The sequence below is a fragment of the Penicillium verhagenii genome (genome assembly GCF_028828195.1).
Source record: "Penicillium verhagenii strain IBT 33310 chromosome Unknown utg000006l_segment0_segment0, whole genome shotgun sequence".
Taxonomy (NCBI): domain Eukaryota; kingdom Fungi; phylum Ascomycota; class Eurotiomycetes; order Eurotiales; family Aspergillaceae; genus Penicillium; species Penicillium verhagenii.
Genome location: NW_026643170.1, coordinates 1814102 through 1836995, shown reverse-complemented (window position 1 = coordinate 1836995; position 22894 = coordinate 1814102). Strand labels below are relative to the sequence as shown.

At 48.2% G+C, this 22894-nt stretch overlaps 5 protein-coding genes across 5 annotated transcripts; 3 read left to right on the top strand and 2 right to left on the bottom strand.

Moving 5' to 3' along the window:
* Window positions 1-410: 410 nt before the first annotated feature.
* Window positions 411-1700, top strand: N7466_006094 (uncharacterized protein; the record flags this gene model as incomplete). The annotated part of the gene is made up of 1 exon (XM_057165491.1): window positions 411-1700. One exon carries the CDS (start codon window positions 411-413, stop codon window positions 1698-1700), a length of 1290 nt encoding a protein of 429 aa, XP_057021090.1.
* A 1455-nt stretch (window positions 1701-3155) lies between these two features.
* Window positions 3156-11771, top strand: gtb3 (glycosyltransferase family 4 protein; the record flags this gene model as incomplete). Its single annotated transcript, XM_057165490.1, has 2 exons — window positions 3156-3221; window positions 3447-11771. The coding sequence occupies 2 exons, from the start codon at window positions 3156-3158 to the stop codon at window positions 11769-11771; spliced, it is 8391 nt and encodes a 2796-aa protein (XP_057021089.1).
* A 1405-nt stretch (window positions 11772-13176) lies between these two features.
* Window positions 13177-16837, top strand: N7466_006092 (uncharacterized protein; the record flags this gene model as incomplete). Its single annotated transcript, XM_057165489.1, has 4 exons — window positions 13177-14191; window positions 14241-14664; window positions 14716-15075; window positions 15139-16837. The coding sequence occupies 4 exons, from the start codon at window positions 13177-13179 to the stop codon at window positions 16835-16837; spliced, it is 3498 nt and encodes a 1165-aa protein (XP_057021088.1).
* Window positions 16838-17153: 316 nt separating this feature from the next.
* dapB (dipeptidyl aminopeptidase dapB) lies at window positions 17154-20061 on the bottom strand (the record flags this gene model as incomplete). The annotated part of the gene is made up of 3 exons (XM_057165488.1): window positions 17154-17278; window positions 17346-17615; window positions 17688-20061. 3 exons carry the CDS (start codon window positions 20059-20061, stop codon window positions 17154-17156), a joined length of 2769 nt encoding a protein of 922 aa, XP_057021087.1.
* A 597-nt stretch (window positions 20062-20658) lies between these two features.
* N7466_006090 (Zn(II)2Cys6 transcription factor domain-containing protein) lies at window positions 20659-22049 on the bottom strand (the record flags this gene model as incomplete). The annotated part of the gene is made up of 3 exons (XM_057165487.1): window positions 20659-21028; window positions 21106-21905; window positions 21984-22049. The coding sequence occupies 3 exons, from the start codon at window positions 22047-22049 to the stop codon at window positions 20659-20661; spliced, it is 1236 nt and encodes a 411-aa protein (XP_057021086.1).
* Between the last annotated feature and the right edge of the window lie 845 nt (window positions 22050-22894).

Genomic DNA, 22894 nt, shown 5'->3' with positions numbered 1-22894 from the left:
TTTTTTTTTTTTTGCGCCGGCCTTGCCGAAATCGTGAACTCTATGCGAGTTGATTAATGTTTTTGCTTTTCCGTGGCTTGAGTTCTAGAACAAGCCTCGTCATCCAAATACCTAATGGTATGAGATGTCATATATCTAACCTTAACCGGTTAGCAGTGGACCCGACAAACACAGTATGGATTGAATCGAAAGCAAATCATATGGAGACAACCGTTGATTCCAATCAATCTGGCCCATGTATCGCTAGTGAGGTATCAGAGGTATTTTTTATTTCTTTTTTTTTTTTTTAGTTTTAGTTCACTTTTGTTTAAAATAGACGGAAATCCAAATCCATTAATATTTGCCATCGTGCCAGTTTTCATTCAATCTGAGGTACTCACTTTCTTTAACCATAACCGACCCAAAAGAAAATGCTAGACGACCCCAGCCTATGGCTACACATATGTATTTCAGCTGCTCTGGTGGTGATTGGCGGGGCCTTTTCAGGGTTGACGATCGCCCTGATGACCCAAGATGAAGTTTATCTCCGAGTGATCGAACTTTCCGGAGAACCGACGGACCAAGAAAACGCCAAAAAGGTCATTGCGCTTCTAAAACGCGGCAAGCATTGGATTCTCGTCGCCCTCCTACTCGGCAATGCCATCACTAGCGAGGCTCTGCCCGTCGTACTAGATCAATTTCTCGACGGCGGGGTGGCCGTGCTGGCAAGTACTGCACTCGTCGTCATATTCAGCGATGTGATCCCGCAGTCCGTTTGCGCTCGCCATGCGCTCAAAATCGGTGCGTACATGGCGCCCAGTGTGTCAATGATCATGAACATCCTGGCTCCCATTGCGTGGCCCATTGCCAAATTACTGGATCGTCTCGTTGGCGACCACGATTCCACGGGATATAAGCGATCCGGCCTCAAGGCTCTGTTCTCGATTCACAGAGTGCTGGGCAAGGCCGAGGAACGACTCAACGCCGACGAAGTCAAGATAACCCATGGTGCGCTGGGGATGATTGAGAAGGTCGTCACTAATATCATGACGCCCATCGACGCTATCTTCTCTCTACCCGCCGATGCAGTCTTGGACGAATACGCAATGGACCGCATCAGGATCCAAGGGTATTCTCGGATCCCCGTACACGCCCCCGGCAACCGCATGGACATCATCGGTGTGCTCCAGGCAAAGTCGCTGCTCAAATACAACCCCAAGCTCACCAGACGAGTGTGCGATTTCGACTGGTCTTCACCTCCGGTGATCGACTCAAGAACAAACTGTTTGAATGTCCTGAAGATTTTCCAGGAAGGAACACACCACATGATCGTCATCAGTCAGAAAGAGAGGAACCTGGTCCTTGGAATCGTCACTCGAGAAGACATTCTTGAAGAGTTGATCGGAGAGGACATTTTGGATGAGTTCGATGGCAGATATGACAGAGCGACTGAATTGGCGCGTCAAATGAGCCCCGTTCCCACGCGCCCATCTTCCTCCGAGAAGTTTGTGGAAAAGTCCCCGATCATCGCCATCTCCGCTCCCGAGAGCGAATTGCTCAGCGCTTGGGTTAAAGAGACTGCTTTCCCTCAGAAATACGGCTCTGTTGATAACTTCAACTCTGCAGCCCAGTGGAAATACATTCAATCTTACCTTGCACAAACGAGAAAACGACAGCGACTTGAGAATGCCACGAGGAGAGCATATGGAACGCTTTCATGATGAAAAGCTGTTCTTTAATTTATGAATCCATGAAGATCCCGACTCTTCCGACCCGCCCGACGGAGCAAATCTACGGATTTGGAGCACTGGGATCATTGTCCTACAGTTACTACGCAGAAATTCAGTGCATAATCCATACCAATGCCCGACATACTCAAAGAAAGGCATATATGGAACTCTACATCGACTATCCAGTTCAGATAAAGTGTCCTGGTTCAGGTCCCCACATGCAGGGATGAACCATGCCCAGAGCACTTGGCAGGGCCGGGGCGATTGACTGCCGGATGCCAATGCTGCCAAGGGCGGCCCGGGACTCGACATCCACGAAATTCATGGATAGGTCCAGGACCAGACGACGCCGACTGGAAAAGATTGGAGGGTTTGTTGTGAGATTACGATCTCTTGTCATGGTGCGACATAGAAAAACTGTCGCACAAGTGCATAACGTGGCTGGCCACGAAATTTACGAATCACCATGCTCAGCGAGTTTACATTACAAAATTACGGAAATAATACTTTGCATTCTTGGAAATATTCTATCTCATTGGTCTAAGCTCGTAAATAAAGTAAAATAGGGGTATTCTCGGGTACAATCCGACATGGACTCCAATCCATGGGGATCTTCGGGATCGTAGCGGCTTAAAGCATTGATCCATGGATCAGATACGAGAATCACTTCCACCAAAAGACCGAAGAAGAAAAACGAAACGAAAACCGCACATTTATTTAAGACACAAGGCTGATTCAGTGAGACGAAACTGCTCTCGACCGTGGATGTTGTAAAAGTTCAAATCCCTTCTTTTTGGCCCCTGAGTTTAGTGGGTCCAGCCGGCAAGGTCATGCATGATTTCGATCTGCAACGGCCCTTTTGCATGATAGAAATCTCTAGTAAAATATAGAGTATCAAAGAATAACCTCGGAAGAAAGATAATTGTAGGCCTCATCTACTAGAAACCCAAGTGGGGGAAATGGCTGAAGTTTGAACACATCATGCAATTGATTGTGGGAGAGGAGCCGCAGCCCCGCGAACGACCCCACCTATCACAATCCAATGTTCGTGCGGCGAAAATTTGAAGGTTTTGCTGTCATCATTTTCGCCTGTGAAGCCATGAACCCTTTGCCCAAGAATTACGAACAATTAATCGAGCAATACGATTGATTGAGTCGCCCCCAATAATCGAGGCTATATTCCAATTTGTTCTTGGCCAAGGCTGGACGGAGACTTGAAGCCGAGGCGTTCCAATTTCAGTCCTTTATGGCCAACCTCGACGGCGCCGGTGCACGCAACGACCGGGTGTACTTTTAGCCTTTTGGCTCTTTTTTGTTTACTTCTCCTCTTCTTTGCCCTGCAGGAAGAACTCATGATGGTTTTTGCATAACATCATTTGAAAGAGGGACTGGTATATACGTCTCCGCTTGACTGGACTCGAACATTGAAAGCCGAGATTCCTTAAAATGGCATCCATTCTTCCAGTACACCCGGTAGGGTGGAATGGAATGAAAGACCATTGGTGGCAATTCGTAAGTCACTTGCTTCAAAGATAGTCTTAGATGCCTTCGAGTCAAATGCTGACAATGTAAAGGTCATAATTGGAGTTTTTCTCGCATGTATCATCATCGGATCTCTGTATATCATCTGGTCCGTGGTGTTGAGAATCAATAATTACTATAAGGTAAACAAACGGAGCTTCCATGAGCTCGAATTGAGCGCCGGATTCAAATGTTCTAACAAGTGGCTGTTCATAGTCAAAACCACGCGCAGATATTGTACCTTTGGAGGTCTCTCTGTGCCTTGAAAAACTGGCGCTTGACGACCTCAAGCTGACTAGTCTTCGCTCTGGACATCACAAACCATCCTCATTCGGTGTATATCTTGGAAGCTTCGATGATCCCTTGACCTGCTCACAGGATAAATTGCTAAGGCAATGGGATATACTAGTTTTGGATCCCTTTCAAAATGGTGTTGCAAGAGCCCTGCACAGCGACATTAAAACGTATGTGCTCGGTAGGCTCGACTTTGCACAGCTTTTCTCACACCAGGACGACGCAACTGTAATGATCGAAAAGCTTAGGACTGTTCTGAATAGCAAGTTCACTAATACTTCGTTCGCCGGTGTGTTATTTTCCAACTGGGAGGGTGTTTTCCCTCTCTTCACTGAGAAAAAGCTGTTTCAGATCATCGACAGGCTTGGTCTGGCAGTATATCTTGAAACGCAAGCACCGGGTTTCTTGAAAAATAGAAATTTCTTGCAAAATGAGGCTGTGTCTGGCCTTGTGATTCGGAATGCGAGTATCTTGCCCCAGGGAGAAAAACGTGATTATTTTCAAATGACCGAACTCCAGCCAACAATCAAGGCTTGTGTGTCCGAGGCTTGCACAAGAAATTTTGTCGTTCTGGTATGGGAAACAGTGAGCGATGATGCAGTGTTGTCAAATGCCGTGGTTCGAAGGTCGCTTCAGTGGTCCAATTTTTATAGTGCGATTTCGTGGATTGGATCTGAATCTGCTCTTCAAAATTCCGAGTCAAACGTACCGATAGTCGAGCCACTTTCAGCTTTTGGTTGGTTGAAAGAACCTGATATAATGAAGGCTCATGAAGTTTGGCGCTCAAATCTTGGTGTCTCCTCGTGTGCCGGTGACCAAACGGGCTGGGAAATTCTTCAACCACTTTTCCCTTCGATCAAAGAGTTCCTTGAATCTACCCCAGATGAAAAAAAAGTCTCGGAAGGTTCAAATTCCCCCATTCGCAGTCCCTCAGACTGGACCACACACATTAAATCACAGGGGAATCCATTATCTATTTCGACATCTGGACAAGAGTATACCTACCTCGGGTGTTTCCCATTGGGTTCAGATCCGGACGCACTTGCATTCTCAGAAATCCTGCAATCCCAGCTGCGTTTGAAACGACTAAATCTTCTTGATCCTGTTCCCACAGAACAAATCCAGAGCATCGGAACCCTTCTTGGGGAATTTCACTCGACTTTTCTGGCTTCAAATGGCGACGCCCAGCTTGCAGAAACCGTCAAGCAGCTCTCAGATCTGGCTTTTAGTAAATATTTACGCGTCAATCTTTCATTAGACTCAGGTCTCAGGCAAAATACAGACACTCGATTCTGGGCGGTTTGTCAAATTGAAAATGACGAAGCCGAAGTTTTCGTCTCCAAAAACGCGCATGATCTGGTCGGAACCATCCTACATGCTTTCCTGTCTGCCAAAGGTTTATCCCGTGATGCGTGTTTTGAAACGGAAACCGCATTCTCGACATGGTCGCAGAGTATCTCACCAAGCACCGGTCTTCCGCGTCGGCTAGTTCAGGATGTCGACTGTCTTAGTCCTGAAGAGCGTATAATATTATTGCAGCGCATATTACTTGCAGATTCAACAAGTCGCATGCTGGACAAGATATCATCTTACATCCGCACTAAATTAATGGATGCCCCCACATTGGCTCAACTGAAACAAATAAACACAGTTCGCTACCTCGAAGAATCGGTTTCCGCTGAAGCTCTTGTCGAGGGTCGAATCGCTTGGTACAAAGATCAAGAATGCAAACCCCCCTCTTTGGAATCCTCCTTGGAGCTTTTCCATGAAGTCCATCGGGTCTTTACAGAAATTTTGAGAACGCATCGAGAAGTCGATCTTTCTAGCATCACAAAAGGACTCAGCACCCTGGTTCAAGACAGCCATGGCAACGCACACGTCGACATGCTAGCACTGGCTCTATTCTGTGCCGCGAGAAAGAGCGCTTTCGACGAAATCTACGCAGAAGTCACAGACCGCAATCCCCTTTTCAACAATCAGCCCGATCAGGCTGCTACATTTGCCGAATCCTTTGCCCTAGGCTCACGATGTGAGGCATACTTTGATTTTTCCCCTAGCACATTTGGAAAACTTCTTTCCGATCGCTTTCGAACATACTACAATGTGCATCAACACCCAGATTGGATTAACGGGGCACCAGAGCTCGCAACTACTTACGCTGGAGCCCAGATTGATGTCAATCCAGACGAGAAAGCGAAGCCCTTGAGGCCATATCAGCGATTTACCTTCTTGGGTGTATTTGCGATTCCGGCCTTAATCGACATTGTTCTTCTTAGCATCATTGGACGTGGTCTATATCTGTCTGCTTATATGACGCATGAAGAGCAGGGCAGTGCAACGGTCGCATTGTTGATTTCCTTGCTTCTTTCGGGTGCAATTGGTACCTGGATTGCATGTGGTGGCCCATACTACCTCCTATCGATGGCATTTGCTGCCGCAAATATGTTTGTTCTTATCCGCTTGATTGCCGGTATTGCCTTCACCATAGCGGGCGGGTTGATTGGATTTGTCGCCATTTCTGTTGTCAAGTCGCCTCGTGCAGGTATTGTTTTCTACCTTTACCTCGTCGGCTTGACCATTTACTTTTCGACTTTTGCTTGTCTCGCAAGTTTCAGCTACCCGGGATCAACATTCCTCTCGGGGCGCAAGGCAATAATAATGTGTATACCGATTTTGTTCTTGTCTCCCATTCTCACCACCTTCATCGGAAATGATTCGGCTATCTACATTGCGGTCTTATACATTTGTATTGGAGTCCTTCTTCTCTGTTTGCGCTCTACGACATCGCAATGGGTGACATGGTATCAATCGATTCGACGAACAGATGACAATGAAATCCGCAAATGGTATATTGCTATCCACGGTGACAACGACGAGAAAGTCCTCGACGACATGAGTGATCCAGGTGCACTCAAGTTAGCCAGAGGTGCTTTATTGGAAGATTTAATGTCAGAGAGATCGCGCAGCATTGTCTCCAAACCCACAACTAATCAATTGGTCAAAGAACTTGCGCATGATTGGGAGTCCACTAACTTCCTTCTGGATTGGTACTGCCGATATGCCGACATTCCAAAGCCAATTCCGTTCAGCTCAAGCTGGAACATTCAAACAAAAGTCGCTTTAGAGACTTTGCGGAGCTCTCAGAAGGGCTTGAGACTGCACAATGCATTTATTCACTGGCGCCAGTCAAGCAATGACATTGGCTGCGGTGTTCTGTATTTTGTTCTTGCTCTTCTTGACAAGTGGACGCAATTGCTTTGCCGGGGCCACCTCCTTGGCCTGACGGGGTCTTTGAGTGATGTCAACCGTAAGGCAGCTGGCTTTGCACTAGCCTACTATCTTATCGGGGCTATCTTGATTGATACTAAAGCGCAAGAGATTCACCAGACGATAGGTGGACAGAAGCCCACAGCCATCAAAACAGAAAATGGAATCCATGCTGCACAGAAGAGAGTTGTGCGTTTCCGTCGAAAAATCTACAGGAGAACTCTCTTCAAATTCTTACTATGGCATGTTTGGAGTCTTGCAGTTTCCACGGCTCTGCTATGGACGTTTGAGGTGACCTTGGAAGGCATGATAATTTTCTTTGCCTATGTGCTTGCCTACACGGGCTTGATCTGGTATCAATATACCAAAATATTTGCCGGGCCTTATGCACTGAAGCCCGTCATTTTCGGAATATGTCTCGGATTCCCCGTCAGCATTTCTCTGAAAGTCTGTCTTCCCAACTTCCTTTACTCGGAAGTCATTGGCCTTGGAGTTGCAACTTGGATTGCTGCTTTGCTGTCGTTCTGCAGCGCAAGACTGGGCATGCCCCCTGAAAGTGTATCTCTTGTGAAACTTGGAAAGAATCTCCACGCATTCACTTCCCCCTGGGCACAAATATCGTGGTCGCAACAAGAGCTTCAAAGTTTGTTCGATTCCATCTTACTCCTGCCCGAGGATGATCGATATGGCCTTGATCCCACAGCCCATCCAGCCATCGAGATAAAGAGTGTGCTCTTATCTCGCACCCAAGAACCCTGGATTGAAGAAGGTTTTCCGAACTCGAAAAGTATTTTTGACAACATTATTTCTGGGTGGCATAAAGGAGAAATATACGTTGAGTTAGTGTCACCACGCTCTCTGCGCCCAGGAATCCAAGCCTTGAGCTGTAGTATTGGAAAGCAGCTCATGATCTTCATCGGCATCAATGGCTTGCATGATCAGCGTCTGGATATTTCCACGAATTGCAAGATCATCGCGGAAATGCTGGTCCATTCTGTTGTTAATGCGACAATGGGTATTCCTCATGAGCATGCACGGCTCGCCGAGAGAATTGTTTCCGGGGGTCTGACAACGACCATGGCCAGACAGCTCTCAGAAGAAGGAAACCCATCTATCGCTGTAAAATGGGCTAAGAAAGAACTCCTTAAACAGCTTTGTCTTGGGTTGGAGCCTGATATTTATTGGGATGATTTGGATGTCGGGGTTCGAACTGCTTTGCTGCGCCGTTGTCTGGGTCAGTCTTGCTATTTCTCTCGGGGTTCACGACAGGCTCTTGAAAAAAGCCTTTCTCAATTCGGAACCAAAGATCTGGACGTTCATATAGCAAGATGTAATCTGGCTGTTACGACTGCGATTGAAGTCCTAGAATATGCGCGCTATGATGCAGAGCCGATCGGCTTTCTGGAGCAGCCCGATGCCCCCGAGTACATCCCTTATCTGCCGCAGAATCCCCCAATATCAATATCGGCAATCCTCTCCCCTTTCAGCTTTCTTTATAACAAGCTTGGAGCGATCAGCAAGTTCACCATGATTGCTTTGCTTGCCGATGCTGAGTTTCAGAGGGAGTTTGATCACGCCACCAAGTCTCTCCCAACGCTTTTGCGTGTACCTACGGTGTTTCTAGTGAATACTGTGTGGGTTTATTCGAAGGCCATGCAAGACTTTGGGCTATCCTTGTTCTTGTTCTATGGCAGAGATAACATGAAGCAGTTATGGGAAGAGACGAAAGGCATCTGTATTCAGGTAAAAAAACACCGAGTCGTCATCCACAATGCACACGGCACGTTCACAGCCTTCCAGCATGAAGTTTCCGATGGTGTTTTCCAAGTGCATCAGTACGAGGGTGATCACAAGACTGAGCCAATAGAACCGAAGGTACTCAGGTCCATTGGAGTTTACTCGGATGAGATGCTACTTCTCAGCAAGCAACAATTCAAAGACGGGATTCTCCTCAGTGAATACCATTTCGACCACCGAACCCCTTCGAAGAAAAGCATCAAGTCCAGAAATGCTGCTGCCATGCGCGTTCCGATGAGAAGGCGTTGTGTACAAGGTGAAAACAACCTACAATGTGTTGAATACAACAGCGAGGGTCTCATAGAAGCCGGTTCCTTCATGAAAGACGGTATTCTTATCAAATTCAAGTATTACTATCGAAAGAACCCGCAATCTGGCGATGATCTTCTTCGTGCTGAATACTTCATGGCTCAATTATCTTGTGTGGTGTCCTGGTGTGCTCCTCCTCGCCGCCATGCGGACAAATTGGATCGATGGATCCCACATTCTAGGGTGACCGAAGTAACACTTGTGCAAGATGGTGTTATTTTCCAAAGTCGTTGGTTGTATGATCACAAATTTCATCCCACGATTCTCACCACTGTCAACGGCAGCGAGGTGCAAACGCCTTCTTTTATCAAAGATGACGTATTTGGGATTCTTACAAAGCCTCAAAACACATACTTTGCTCAAGACGATCCTCTTTTCTACTGTGACACTCTGAAGTCGAACATCATCACGCGTATGCTAGGCTTGGGAAAGAAGCGGCTCATTATGTCAACATCTCAGGCTCGATCTTTGTTGTGGAAGGCATGGAAGAGTCACGACGAATTCGACGGAGTCATGATTCAATGGATGGATGATCAGATTTTGCGACAGGACCTCGTTCTTGCTCCTTATTGGCGTGCTCGTGACTGGGGAAATCTTACTGCGGCAAAAGAATACATGGAGCTTCATGCGGATACCATCATGGCCAGCGCAGATATGGATGGAGCTGTTTCCAGCTGGACTCCGCTGGCGGTCAAAATGAGTGATCTTGTTAACTTTGGACCTGGTGGTGATGCTGTTGTTACAACACGCTCAAAGGAACTTGCTTATGACACTGATGAGACTCTGCATGTCATGGCTGCTGACACTGGTACGTGGCCAAATGAAGGTGGAGGTGTCTCTGCTTGTAGGCGGGATATGGTCAACTCCTTGCAAAACATCAAGTGGCATATGCTTTGCGAGTCAGCGAACGATTTTGGCATTCCGAAGCATCAAACAGAGCGCAACGTTGAGTCTTTGAAGATAATCCCACTCTGGGGGTTGGACTTTCTTACGCCAACTCATGGCCTCTTCCACAACAAGTTGGACTCGGAGGTGGACGTTGTGTCTACAGCAAGTGAATTTGACATCAGGATGAACTTCATCCCGATCCTTGCAGCACTTGTGAAAGGAGCACGGGCAGTGGTTCTTTCCAACACTGATATTGACCAGGCTACCAGGGCCCTTGTCAATCTCAACACATATTTCCAAGAGACCCGACACTGGTCTCAGGTTTGGAATAGCGAGCTGGTTAAGCAGACCTGGCGCAACCTTTGGCTCACTCAAGACATGCCGAATGCAGTCCCTTCAACAGAATGGTTTGACACAGAGCTTCCCACACTACCCTCATTGGATGTTGCTCTGGAGTTGTGGTACCGCTATCTTTTCATTTTCGCGATTCCGGTCCCTGAAAAGATCCCTGATATTTTCCAGGCCTCACATCACACTGTGAGCGCCTCGTATGGTGTGGTATGCAAAATCAAAAGAGGCTGCACGCTACAAATTTGGGACCATGCTATCGCCTGGCGGGAAACAAATCTCTGTCTCTCGTCCGCACTATCTAAGCTCTCACCATTTGTGCGAAACTCCCTCCTGGGCCTCATACGCATCACATCCGTCTTGACTCTCCACCACGCAGATGTCATTCTTCCATGTGCAGATTTCTTCAATCCAGGCTGGGAGGTGGAGATCGGGACGTGCCAAGGCACGATCGAGCATCGGGCCAAATTCCGCCGGAAGATCGACCCCGTCGTCAATGGTATCACAGACATGCAGAAGTTCACGCCGACGGACAAAATCAAAACCGAGCGCCCGACCGTAACGATGTTGTCCCATGTATGGTTTGCCAAGGATATCAAGACCGCTCTGCTTGCTGCCCATATAATAATCAACCAGTGGAAATTCGACGATTACCACCTAGACATCTACGGCGCAATTGACAAGGCACCAACCTACTCAACCGAATGTCAAGAAATCATCGCCTCAAAGGGCCTTCGTGGCCGCGTTACAATGCGCGGTACTGCGGATCCAATGAAAGTGTTGGAAAAAACATGGCTCTTCCTCAACTCATCACTCTCAGAAGGCCTCCCTCTTGCGCTCGGTGAAGCAGCTTTGACCGGTGCACCTGTTGTCTGCACGGACGTGGGTGCGTCGCTTCGCGTACTTAGTGATCCAGATGACTTCTCTCGTTTCAGCGCAGTAGTCGCCCCGAATGATGCCCTCGCGTTGGCAAGGGCTCAAATCTCCATGCTGGCTCTTCTGGGCGAATGGAGTCAATATGCGGGAGACGACGAGGTCGCGCCAATTCTCACCTCAGCGCCTACCCCTAAGGATGTCGCAATTATCACCCGTCGTATGTATGAGAAAACCGCGCAACGTCGTGAACTGGGTATGAAGACTCGCCAGATTGTGCAGAAGTCGTTTAGCGGTGCTCGGTATCTTCGGGAGCATGAGCAGATGCTGTGGATTGGCAAATCTGCCTCGACAATGGCCAGGCGTACAAGAGTGATGATCAAGCACACAGCTACTGGTGGTGGGGAAAGGGGAAATCCACCCCCTTCTGGCGACTTTCATCTTAGCTCGAGCAGCTCCGCCAACGATATTGAATCTCTCGGCCATTTATCGGCCTTGGTTCCCGGTTACCCTGGTGATCTGGCTGGGCCGAGTGAGAGCCCTCCAGGCATCAATCCAGGCACAATACAGATGCCGGTCCAAAACTTCAGGACTTCTCTCGCCAGTCTGCTCCGATCACAGGCACATACGGGTTCTTTGTTGAATTCTGGACGCGAGGAGCTGCGTAGTCTACGTCGGGAAGACTTGCTGCAGTTTCGAAGCTCGGATGTCAACTTAATCTTGAATCAGGATTTCCTACGCTCTGCTATGCTTTGGAGTGGTTAGGCTCTGGCTGTATATGGACCTTGGAGCACCACTATTCAACTATCTAAAAATTGATCCATTTTTGAAAGCATCCAGAATATTTCTTCTCGTCTTTTCCGGTATATCTGTCCTTTTAGTCGCTATCCATGTAATTCTCATTACTAATCCAGCACTTGAGTAGAAGACAGAATGGATGTAGCAAGGTGACAGGTCCATGTGCCGACCGGCAGCTATCGCTCGCAGTCATTCCAACAAGTTCGAACGCTGCGCCTTCTCCTTTTTTTCTTCGACAACGCCGAGTCCCAACTGTTGCCAAGGGGTCTCTCGGATTGATGGATACAAGGTAGAGGGGTCTCCAACGATGCTTGTGAGAATCGGCGTGAATTCGATGTCGGGAATTCGCTGTTGGAAAAGGATCTCGTGCGCCATAAGCGCAATCGCGGGGTTCGCATGGACGCGAGCCTTGGTGAGGTCCCATGCAGTGTTGTATTCCTGTACAAAGGTATGCGTCACGGCGGTTAGGGGGCCATTCTCGAAGCTTTTGATCAACTCCGAACCCTTGAAACCGGTTTCGGCGGCCGATACCCGCCTACCTACTGCCACAGCCCAATTTCAACTTTCCGACCGGCAGAAAATAAATTACGGGTAATTCCAAATTCATATTTGTTATTGAACTCCATTATATACAGCGCTGCATTATATATTGAATCCTTGAACTCCACAATGTCAGTTATACGTTGAATCCCCATGTGTACTTCCTATGTATTTTGAATCCTTCAAATGTTGAACTCTATAATCAATCCATTCAAACTCAAGTCAATTCTCAAGTCCATTCTCAAGTCTATTCTCAAGTTTATTCTCAAGCCTATTCTCAAGTCTATTCTCGGGGCTATTCTCAAGTCTATTCTCAAGTCTATTCTCAAGTCTATTCTCAAGTCTATTCTAAAAAGGACCCGTATTTAGATCAAATCCCTTAAGATGTTCCTGCAGGTGATAAATACAATACGGGCGGGAAACAGGGCGGTGAAGTAAGAAATCGAAATTGGGTTATGGCAGTAGGGTGGCGGTTATCGACCCCCATACCTTCCCCTTTTGCATAACTTGAAAGTTGAGATCTCTCAAATCTCAACATCAAAACTTTCAACTGTTTGATCACTTTGTTTGTCATGTGATCTGTACTCTCACTCCACCCTCTTGTAGGTAGCTTGTTCTCTTCCTTCTCTTCTTCTTTCTTTCTTCCTTGCACCACTCAATACTATCATATTGCGTTCATGCCCTCCTTTCCCTCGTAGACTCGATTCCTCGTGTCTGTTCATCAACTATTGAGCTCATGTACACCTCTTTCATTTGCAGGAAGTCCTGTCCCTCTCAATCACAACCGTCTACACGGGTTTAGTGCCTACTTGGTGTTTCAAACACCGCGATCATGGCCGTTGCAAGTGCTTGCAAAGTCTCTGGCTTGTATATGGTCGGCTGGATCGCTGCTCTCTCCATAGAGTGCGCCGCCGCGACTGCGATGCTGAATGAGCGCCATGAGACGCCGCGTGACTTCTCCCAGAGTCAATCCGACGAGAACCTATACACCTGGGGAAAGATGGGTGAGCATCATGTCGCGATTGTCTCCCTGCCTCCAGGCGCGCACGGAACGCCCGCCGCAGCGAACATGGCATCCAATCTTCTAGCATCCTTGCCCAATATCCGATTTACTCTAGTGGTTGGAATTGCCAGCGGTATCCCGCAGCTTGGCCAAGGTCGTGATATTCGACTTGGAGACGTTGTCGTCGGCCAGCCACAGGAGATGACGAGTGGGGTGATTCGATATGACCTCACTCAGACCATCACACAGGACCGAAAAATCTCCTTGAGCAAACCTCCTCCAATCCTTCTCCGGGCTATGGGCTCTGTTCAAGTAGCTCACGAATTAGAAGAATCCAAGGTGCCCGAGTTCCTTAGTGCCATGCCACGAAAAAGGGCCCGGGCATCCACTGGTAGCAAGAGGGACAATGGGTATTTTCATCAAGGATTCGAAAATGACCAGTTTTTCAAATCAATATACCAGCACAAAGGCGGACGTGACTGTCTTAAGTGTCATTTAAAGGAACAAGTGGAGCGTGGGGTGCGGTTTAGTACTGACCCAGAAATCCACTACGGCATAATCGCCTCTGGCAATGCGCGTGTCAAGGACAGTGCAACCAGGGACACTATTTTGAAAGACGCTGGAAACGAATGCATTTGCTTCCTGTGGGAAGCTGCCGGCCTGATGAATCACTTTCCATGCCTTGTGATTAGGGGTATTTGTGACTATGCCGACTCACACAAGAACGATCAATGGCAACGATATGCTTCTGCTACCGCTGCCGCCTATGGAAAAGAGCTCCTCCACTACATTAGCTCTAGGGGGGTTAAGGAGAGCCAGTTGGCTTTGGATGTTCTTAAATCCGGTTCGTCCCATTCTTTCTGGACTTGAAGACCGAACTAATGAATCTCAAGTGAAACCAGATATGGAGGGAGTGAATGCTACTACAAAAATCATCAAAGAAAAAGCCGAATTCGTTTCAAACTCCTATATATATCACCTTTCCAAACTAGAGGATTGGCTTCCAGATGCCGGCCTGGAGCTCGAACTCACTGAAGCACGAGAGAAGCGACAGGATGGAACCGGTGCCTGGCTTCTTGAAAGTGGGCCGTTCAAAGAGTGGAAGTCAGGAAACCGACGATCTCTCTGGCTACATGGGCCTCCTGGGTGTGGGAAAACAGTCCTGGGCGCCATGATCGTCGATCATATCGACCAAACATCTATACACAGCCCCATCATACTTTCTTACTTCTTTGGCTTCAGAAGCAAACCTACCCAGTCAATTCTTGGCTTCTTTGGGTGTCTTATTCGTCAGCTATATTCGAAATGTCCAAATTCGTGAGCGGAACTGGATGCGGTCTTTTCATCCTATGAGAATGGACTCCGTAGGCCCACAACGAGATCACTTTTCGAGGTATTCTCCAAAATTATGTCCCATACTGAACAGATCCGTATTATTATTGACGCTCTGGATGAATGTGAATTAACGAACAATCTCCTTATTTGGATAGAAAGCCTCATAAAGCTGGAGCACCCAGGACTTCGCATCCTCGTCATTAGCCGGAAAGAAGAGGAAATCGAGTCGCGACTGCAGCACTTTGAGATCCTCTTTCCAATTCTGCCAGATCTTGTGGAGGTTGATATCCGTGCTTATGTTCATCAAAGACTGCGAGACGGTTGCGGATTCGAGAGATGGTCTTCCCATTCGGATTTGATTGAGAGTCAATTGGTGCAGAACGCCCATGGAGTGTAAGAACAACAATTCTCGAGGTATTGAATTTTTCCAGTCGACTATACTAACTATGAGAATAGTTTCATGTGGGCTGAATGCCAACTTGATGCTTTACAAAGTTATATCGATGTCGATTTACTGGAGAACTGGCTCCAAGATCTTCCTGCAACACTGGAGGAAACTTATGGAAGAATACTGGCCAACATCACCGAAAGTCATCGACCTTACGCCGTGAGAATTCTCCAGTTTCTAACATACTCAACGCGTCCCTTGCGTCTCGATGAGGCGGCTGAGATTATGGCTATTGATCCCAGTCAGACGCCTTCGTTCAATCGAAATGGCGAGATCCCAGACATTCTCGAGATCGTCCAATCATGCTCATCTCTGGTCTCTATGGTGAAACGAGGGTATAAAATAATAAATGGGAATACTCTTTCTGAAAATGCGAACAAAACTGAGAAGACAGACGAGGCAAAGGTGGTGGACGAGGTGCAGCTTGAGTTGGCTCATTTCTCTGTTCAAGAATACTTGAAATCGGGTCTCATTCAAAGTTCGTTCCCAAAAGATGATACTCAGACTGGCACAATATTTCAGAATGCCATGAAAGAAATGACCGCCCGGGGTTTAATTACCAAAACATGCCTGGCTTACATGTCCTATCCCAATCTGCAAAAAACAATGGACGAAATCAGAGCAGAGTTTCCGCTTACCACTTACTCCACTGAGTTTTGGAGATGTCACGCAGAATTCTCTGAGAGAGAGGAAGAAGTCCAGCAAAGCATCATACAATTCTTTCGTGGAACAGGCTGCACGTTGTGGCTCAAATTCTCCCCCAAATCCGAGTCTTTGCCTAAAGTTCCATCTCAGGAGAACTTGGAAATTGCGCTGTGGTTTGCTTCTACTATGGTTCTCCCACACACGACTCAACGGCTGTTGTATGAAGAGTCTCTGCAATATCGACCCTGCGACCTTAGGTGGGCACTCCATCGTGCTACAGAAAAAGGTCACATTGATACTGTGCGGGTACTTTTAGCGGCCGGCGCCAACACCAACCTAAACACCATATGTGACGGCTTTCCCATCCATTCGGCTTCTTGGAGAGGCGATACCAAGGTTGTACAACTCCTGCTAATATGCGGTGCTAGAATCAACGCCCAATCCTCTGAGGGCACTGCTCTTTTCCTTGCTTCGCGTTATGGTCACACCAAAACTGTGAATCTGCTCTTAAAGGCCGGTGCCGAGTTCGGCCTAGAAGAGCCCTTTGGGAAAAATGCGATCGAGGCTGCTTTAGACAAAGGTCATACCGAGATAGCAAATGTGCTCTTAGAGGCCGATGCCAAGGCCAACCCATGGCGCACGCATGTATCTTCACTCTACAGCGCTGCTTCAATCGGCCTCGTCAATATCGTGAGGTTTTTCATAAGCGTTGGCACTGATGTAGACACAGAGGACGAATGTCGAAGTGCACTCACAGCTGCTTCAGATGCCGGCCACACCGACGTCGTGAAGGTCCTTTTGGCGGCCGGTGCAGATGTCCACGCTTACGGAGGAGAGGACTTTGTCGATGCACTGCATGCGGCAACATGGAATGGCCACGTTGAGACCGTGCAGGTGCTCTTAGAGGCCGGTGCTGATCCAGAAGCAGGTGCGTCAAGACAACAAAGGAGAGTATGGCATGGCGGTTACGCACTTGAGGCTGCTCGAGAAAAGAACTATGGCGAGATCAGACAACTGCTCGAAAAAGCGATCAGGGACAGAACACCCTCCCGCAGGATTTGACCTCAGCAACAAGCTAACTCACAGAAATGATCCTGTTGAATCAGTCGTATGTAAATTATACTTGATCCCAGGTGCCCAGATGGCATTAAGATGACACAATTACCTACTTGGTAGTGTAGAGCTCTCCAGTTTAGACGTAGGAATTGATCCAACATTGAAGCTTTTAGTACGTGATCCATGAATTTTTGTAGAAAACCCGTTGGAAATGAAGGTATTCATGTATGTATATTTATCGAAAGCAAAAAAAAACACAAACCGAGACGAACCGCCGATGTGGAGAATCTACTAGGTACAAAGTAAAGTACGAACGGAACCATCAAACAAAGTATTTAAGCGGCAACGAGCGCTTAGCTCTATTCCACACCGAATCCTCCTCCGGCTTCGGGTTCGCGATACGATGCCACTCCCCATTGAACGCATTAATAAGCCAGCTAGAAAGGCCTGCCAGAACAATTAGTTATGTGAATCCTTCATGGAGGATGGATGGATGGTCGGGGAGCAGACTTACGTTCATATACCAAAGTATGTCCATTATGGAAGATGATGCTGTGATCTGAATCAGGGAAGATCTGCATGTCATAATTGTCGACGTTCGCCAAGTCCAGCTTGTCGATGAGTGTGAGGGTGTTTTGCAGATGGACGTTGTCGTCTGCGTTGCCGTGCATGATCAGGAATCGAACGTTTTGACTAATGGCCTTTACGTCGGTGATGGTCGAGTTCTCGTAGCCTGATGGGTTGTGCTGGGGTGTGTGCATGTATCTTTCGGTGTAAATGGAGTCTGTGGGAACGACTGTTAGGGTGACGGCTTTTTTAAAAGAAGAAAAAATTACGCAAGGCTTCATTCACTCACCATAGAACCTCCAGTCCGTCACGGGCGCGACGGCCATGCCGTACTGGAAAGTTTGGCCTGCGTCCAGCTCAAGAACCTTGAGAGTCATGAAGCCGCCGAAACTCCAGCCCCAGATTGCCATGCGGGATTCGTCTACGTAGGACTTCGCGGCGTAGATCTTAGCAGCCTCGATCTGGTCGTGGGCTTCATAGTGGCCGAGGTTACCGCGGACGATGCACCGCGCTTTGCGACCAATCCATCCCGTTCCGCGGCCATCCACTGTGACGACGATGTATCCCAAGCTAGAGGCGATGTACGTTTGGAAGTCCACGGTGAATTTGCGGTCCACTGTTTGGGAGCCAGGACCGGCGTACATGTAGAAAAGCACGGGGTATTTCTTGGCTGGGTTGAAGTGTGGGGGCCGGCGTTCAACGACTTGGAGGACATATCCGTCGACGGTCACGTTGGTGTAGATCTCTGCAGGGAGGGCGTAGTCTTCAACCATCTGGGTGAGTCGGGCATTTTCTTCAATCACGGCCTCGTACTCGAGCTTCTCTCCCAGCGTGTTGATGATGGCCTGCCACGGGACGGCTGGCCCCTTGGAGCTGAGGAGCGCGTATCCAGAGCCCTCCGAGAAGGAGATCTCATAGTACCCGGCTTTGGATGTATCGGTCAACGGGCGAAGGTCAGATCCGTCCAGCTTCACTTGGTATACATGACGCTGGGTTGGTGCCTCTTTGGTCGCAACGAAGTACACAATGTTTCTCTGCAAGTCAACAGCGGAGGGCGCAGACACCACCTCCCAGTCTCCCTTGGTGAGCATAACGGGCTCAGAGCTATCGAGAGGGGAGAAGTATGCCAGATGGTCGTAGCCTTCATAGATCACGGTGTCTACGTATCCGTCGTGTGGTCGGCCATTTGCAGGATCGGCAGGGATAAACCGTGTGGACTGCGAGGGCTCAACCCATCCACCGTCGAGTCCGGCAACATCCACTGAGCGAACAATCTTTCCGGTCCGGGTTTGCGTGTCTACCAAGAATATCTTTGTCACATCACTCTCACGGTTCGTCTCTCGGACAAGCACCTTGCCCTCGGATGCCCAAACAACTTCGATAATGATGCGATCGTCATCTTGGAAGTCCTCCGGCATGTCGACAACAAATACTTCTTCCCGATCAACATCATAGAACTCCAAGCGGACCACGGGGTTCGGGCTACCGGCCTTGGGGTACTTGATCTGTCGAACTTCTGGGTAGTTTTCGAGTCCAGGTAGAGGCTTCTTGCCCGAAGGGCGAGAGAGGAAGTACTGGACAGGATATTCAGGAACTTCAGCCTCCTCGGTCCGCAAGAAGGCAAGGAACTTGCCATCACGCGCCCACCAAGTTCCCGAATTTCCAGAAAAGACCTCTTCCTCATAAACCCAATCAGGAACACCATAGAAGAGATCCTTGTTTCCATCCTTTGTGATCGGAGTGACCTGGTAAGAGGACAGTTTGCGCAAGTAAAGGTTGTTATCGCGAACAAAGACAACAGCATCAGACTGCGGCGACCAAGCAGCCAGCTGCACACGGTCGCTCTTATTACTCGGATCCAACGGCTCGGCCGTCTGGGTAGCAACATCAAAGATCCAGTACTTTCCATAGAACGAGTGTCGCCAGTTCGATTGAATAGAAGATGCAACCAAGACCTTCTCCATATTCGGGCTTGGCCATGTCTTCGCGGGGGTGACATATTCGCCATCGACCATAAAATGGGACTTTTTCATCAAAACCCGAGTATTGGAGCTCTCGCTACCATCTTTCCGACTGCGAATGTCCTCCACACGTAGGTACCCGTCTCCGCTTTCGCCGCGCTCAACCATTAGTCCATCCTCACCCTTTGGTCCGGCCACCCACGAGATCGCGTGCGACTGCGCAGACCACTGGCCAGTCAGCACCTGGTCCAGAGTGACCGGGCTCCCGTAGCTCGTGCCGCCCGTAGCGGAATCCGGATCGTGGATGCTGACGGTAGAGACTGACGATAGGGCCGCGGTACCCGGTCGCTTCTGAGCGAGGAAGAGCACAAATGCGAGCACCCAGCCCCCGACGCAGAGGAGGCCGAGCAACCATAGGACCCGACGCATGCGACTGCTCGTAGCAGGTTTCTTGTTCCGAGAGGAGAGGAAGGGTTCGTCGGATCCGGGCTCGACGCCATCTTCGATATCGCGGTATCGATCATCTTGATCGTCCCCCTCCCTGTCAGCCGCGGCCAACAGCTGTTCCTTGTGTGCTTCCATGAACGAGGCCGAAGCGACCGAGAGACCCGAGTCGGAGGATGTGTGTGATGCGAGTGAGACCGACCGTTGTCGAGTTAGTGGGACTGCTTCAGGTGTGTTTTCATTGTCGGCCTTCCCCATGGTGATCAAGGCTCGGGGTTGAGTAAAGGTTCCTGGCCGAGGCGGATCTTATCAGGGAGAAGAGTGGATCCGTGGGGAATAGCGCGACCAAGCAGCTCACGAGAAGACTAGAATCTGCAGGATGCAAGGAGATCAAGTTGAAAGCATTGATCTAAAGGAAAAACTACAAATTGAAAGATGAGAACCTGGTGAAAACGGAAGTTCTTTCCATTTTTCCACTACAGGGAGAAGCGCAGATAAGTTGGAGAACAAAGCCAATTCCCTATTGCACTCCATTTTAGGAAATGGCGGAGCCTGAGAAATTGACAAATCGGGCCAAGTTTGGACCGAAATAGAAATAAGAATTAGAAACATACAAAACTATGCATTCGACTTATAGACTTATACATCCTCACAACACATTTATGAAGAGTTTCATTTCAATAAAGTCATTCATCATGTCACGTTTAGAATAATCTGCCCAACTCCTAGATGAACCTGCATAGAAGACCTCCTCGCCCAGAAATATTCGTAAAATCATTAAAAAGATAACGATCAAAGCCTCCAGGGCTACAGAGCCAAAAAAAAAAAAAAAAAAAAAAAAAATTTACCAATCCATCAGACCTCAACGGCATGTCTGACCCATTCAACCAAACCCACCCACTCCGGAGGGAAAGTTCCAGCAAAGTTTTGGATCACTCCGTGAACCAATCGCCTCCCTGACTCTCGGGCGAACCATTTTCTTGACGATAGATGCTTGTCCAGGCCGTGGAACAAAACGAAGATAAGTGCCATCCATTCGCCTTGTTTTACTAGGCTCATGAACTCATCGCTAACTCTGATAGGCCAGATCAGGCTTCCTTGCCCGGATGGCCAGCATTCTAGGCTTTGGAGCAATAGCTTATATGTGTCTCGGTAGATATTCCGATGTATTCCTGGGGTAGCCTCGATAAATGGGCGCAAGGTATGGAATTTTTGTAGAATAGTCCTGGTTTTCGATATTAGCCATGATGTCAATGTTGTTATTTAGCTTATTTAGCCCTTGACAATATGGCTCAGACTTACATGTGGAGCTTCACTATATTTGGATCTTCACTGTTATTAGATTTGATGGTAAGCTTCGAGATCAAGTTGAGCGAATCGAGAAAGTTATGGGAAGAAGGCACGTACTTGGCTCTCGCAATGGCAAGTCTATTATTCCCATCTTGGTAAATCCAGGCATCAAGCCAAGCCCGCTCAGTGCCATGGAACATCTGCATCCATAAGAACGCAGCTCCACTGAGAATCGACCGAAGTGTCATGATCTCGTAGAGCGGATCAACGGGGGTCTCATCTCGACAAACACCCGGGTAGGCAGTCACCAAGATGAGGATAATGGCCGAGCACATGAACGAAGCCTCGATATTCTGCGGATTGGTAACCAGCTCATGTCGTAGTCCAGCAGTCGCATGTGTTTGGTACGTCAACGCCGTCTCCAGCCATGTAGGAATCTCATCTGCATCAATTTGTTCCGATGCCAGATGGAGAGCAGACACGGCAAGTAGACTGTCCATGACATAGTCGTGAGAAACAGCAAACTGGGGAATTTTCTCATTCCAGAAGCGCCGATCTTCGTCGTCTTTAGCTATTGATGGGAGAGTCGACTCGCATGCCTTGTAAAAGAGTTGCATCTCTTGTAGGCGCGGAAGTCGTATAAAATCGTCGGAGTGAGAGATGCTGGATTGCGACGAGGATCTGTCGGATCTTGCATTTTTGGGCGAACTCGTGCTTGTTGATACGGGCCTTCTTCTAGGTCTGGGTGCTACGTACATGCATTCTAGTCCGCGGCGAATGCAGAGACTGCATGTTGGCGTTTGCTCATCACACTATTCAAAGGATCAGCCATGGGAACAGGTTGCATGAAAAAGATATCCTCAAAACAAAATTTCAGCCATACAACTCACCTTGACATGTCGTTCTTTACATTGGACGCAGCCCCGCCTGGACTTGGTATGGCAGCGGCGTGGCATAGTGTCGTGAAGTTGAAAATACCCGTCTCGCGTCAAGTTGGAGATTCCATCACTTTTGCACATTCGTATCGGCGGGGGTCCTGGAGCTTTGGGGGCCAGAGGTCTATGATAATCACGCATATGAAACTCCGCTGTGGGGTACTTTCTTGTAAATGCAATCAATATCCAGATGAAAAGTGTCAAGTTCAAGGAACTAATGGGCACAGCAAATTTTTTTTTTAGAATTAGGATCACTAATAATATACGCATATAACACTATGAATTAGATCAATTGCCTTGGGGCAAAGCTGCCCAAGGATTCAAAATATTTTAATTTCCAACCTAGGCTTCTTGAGCTCTTGTGACCGTTGAGGTCAATGCAGTAACGATTGACGGCGATCAACCTGGGGGCCAAAAATCACACTTTAAATAGATCTTCGAGGCTACTATGTATAGTCAAATTTCCTCTTCTGGTAGTTTAGAAGTTGATGTTTACCCAACTATTCATTATGCATTATTTGATGCCTAATTCGTAAACTCCCTCAATCAACCTGTGCAGGTGAGCAGCCGATCTACATTCCCATGAAAGCAAAATAGGAGAACGGCTTCCTTTATTCCTCTCTCCTCTCATGATTGATGGGTCTTGCCTCAAGTGCACCATTCCCAGCCCGCTAGCATGGCGAACCTCGTACAACATTTCACTCTCGACGAGGCACAGGCCAACATGCCGATCAACAGCCTCCAGCGGCAGATTGGGACCAAAGGTCCTCCAGCCAGGACCAGGATCTAAAAAGTGCATTTTCTTGTTCTCTGTGGACTTGAGCCAGGCGAGGAAACGATGGAAACATTTTCTTTGAATTTCCAAG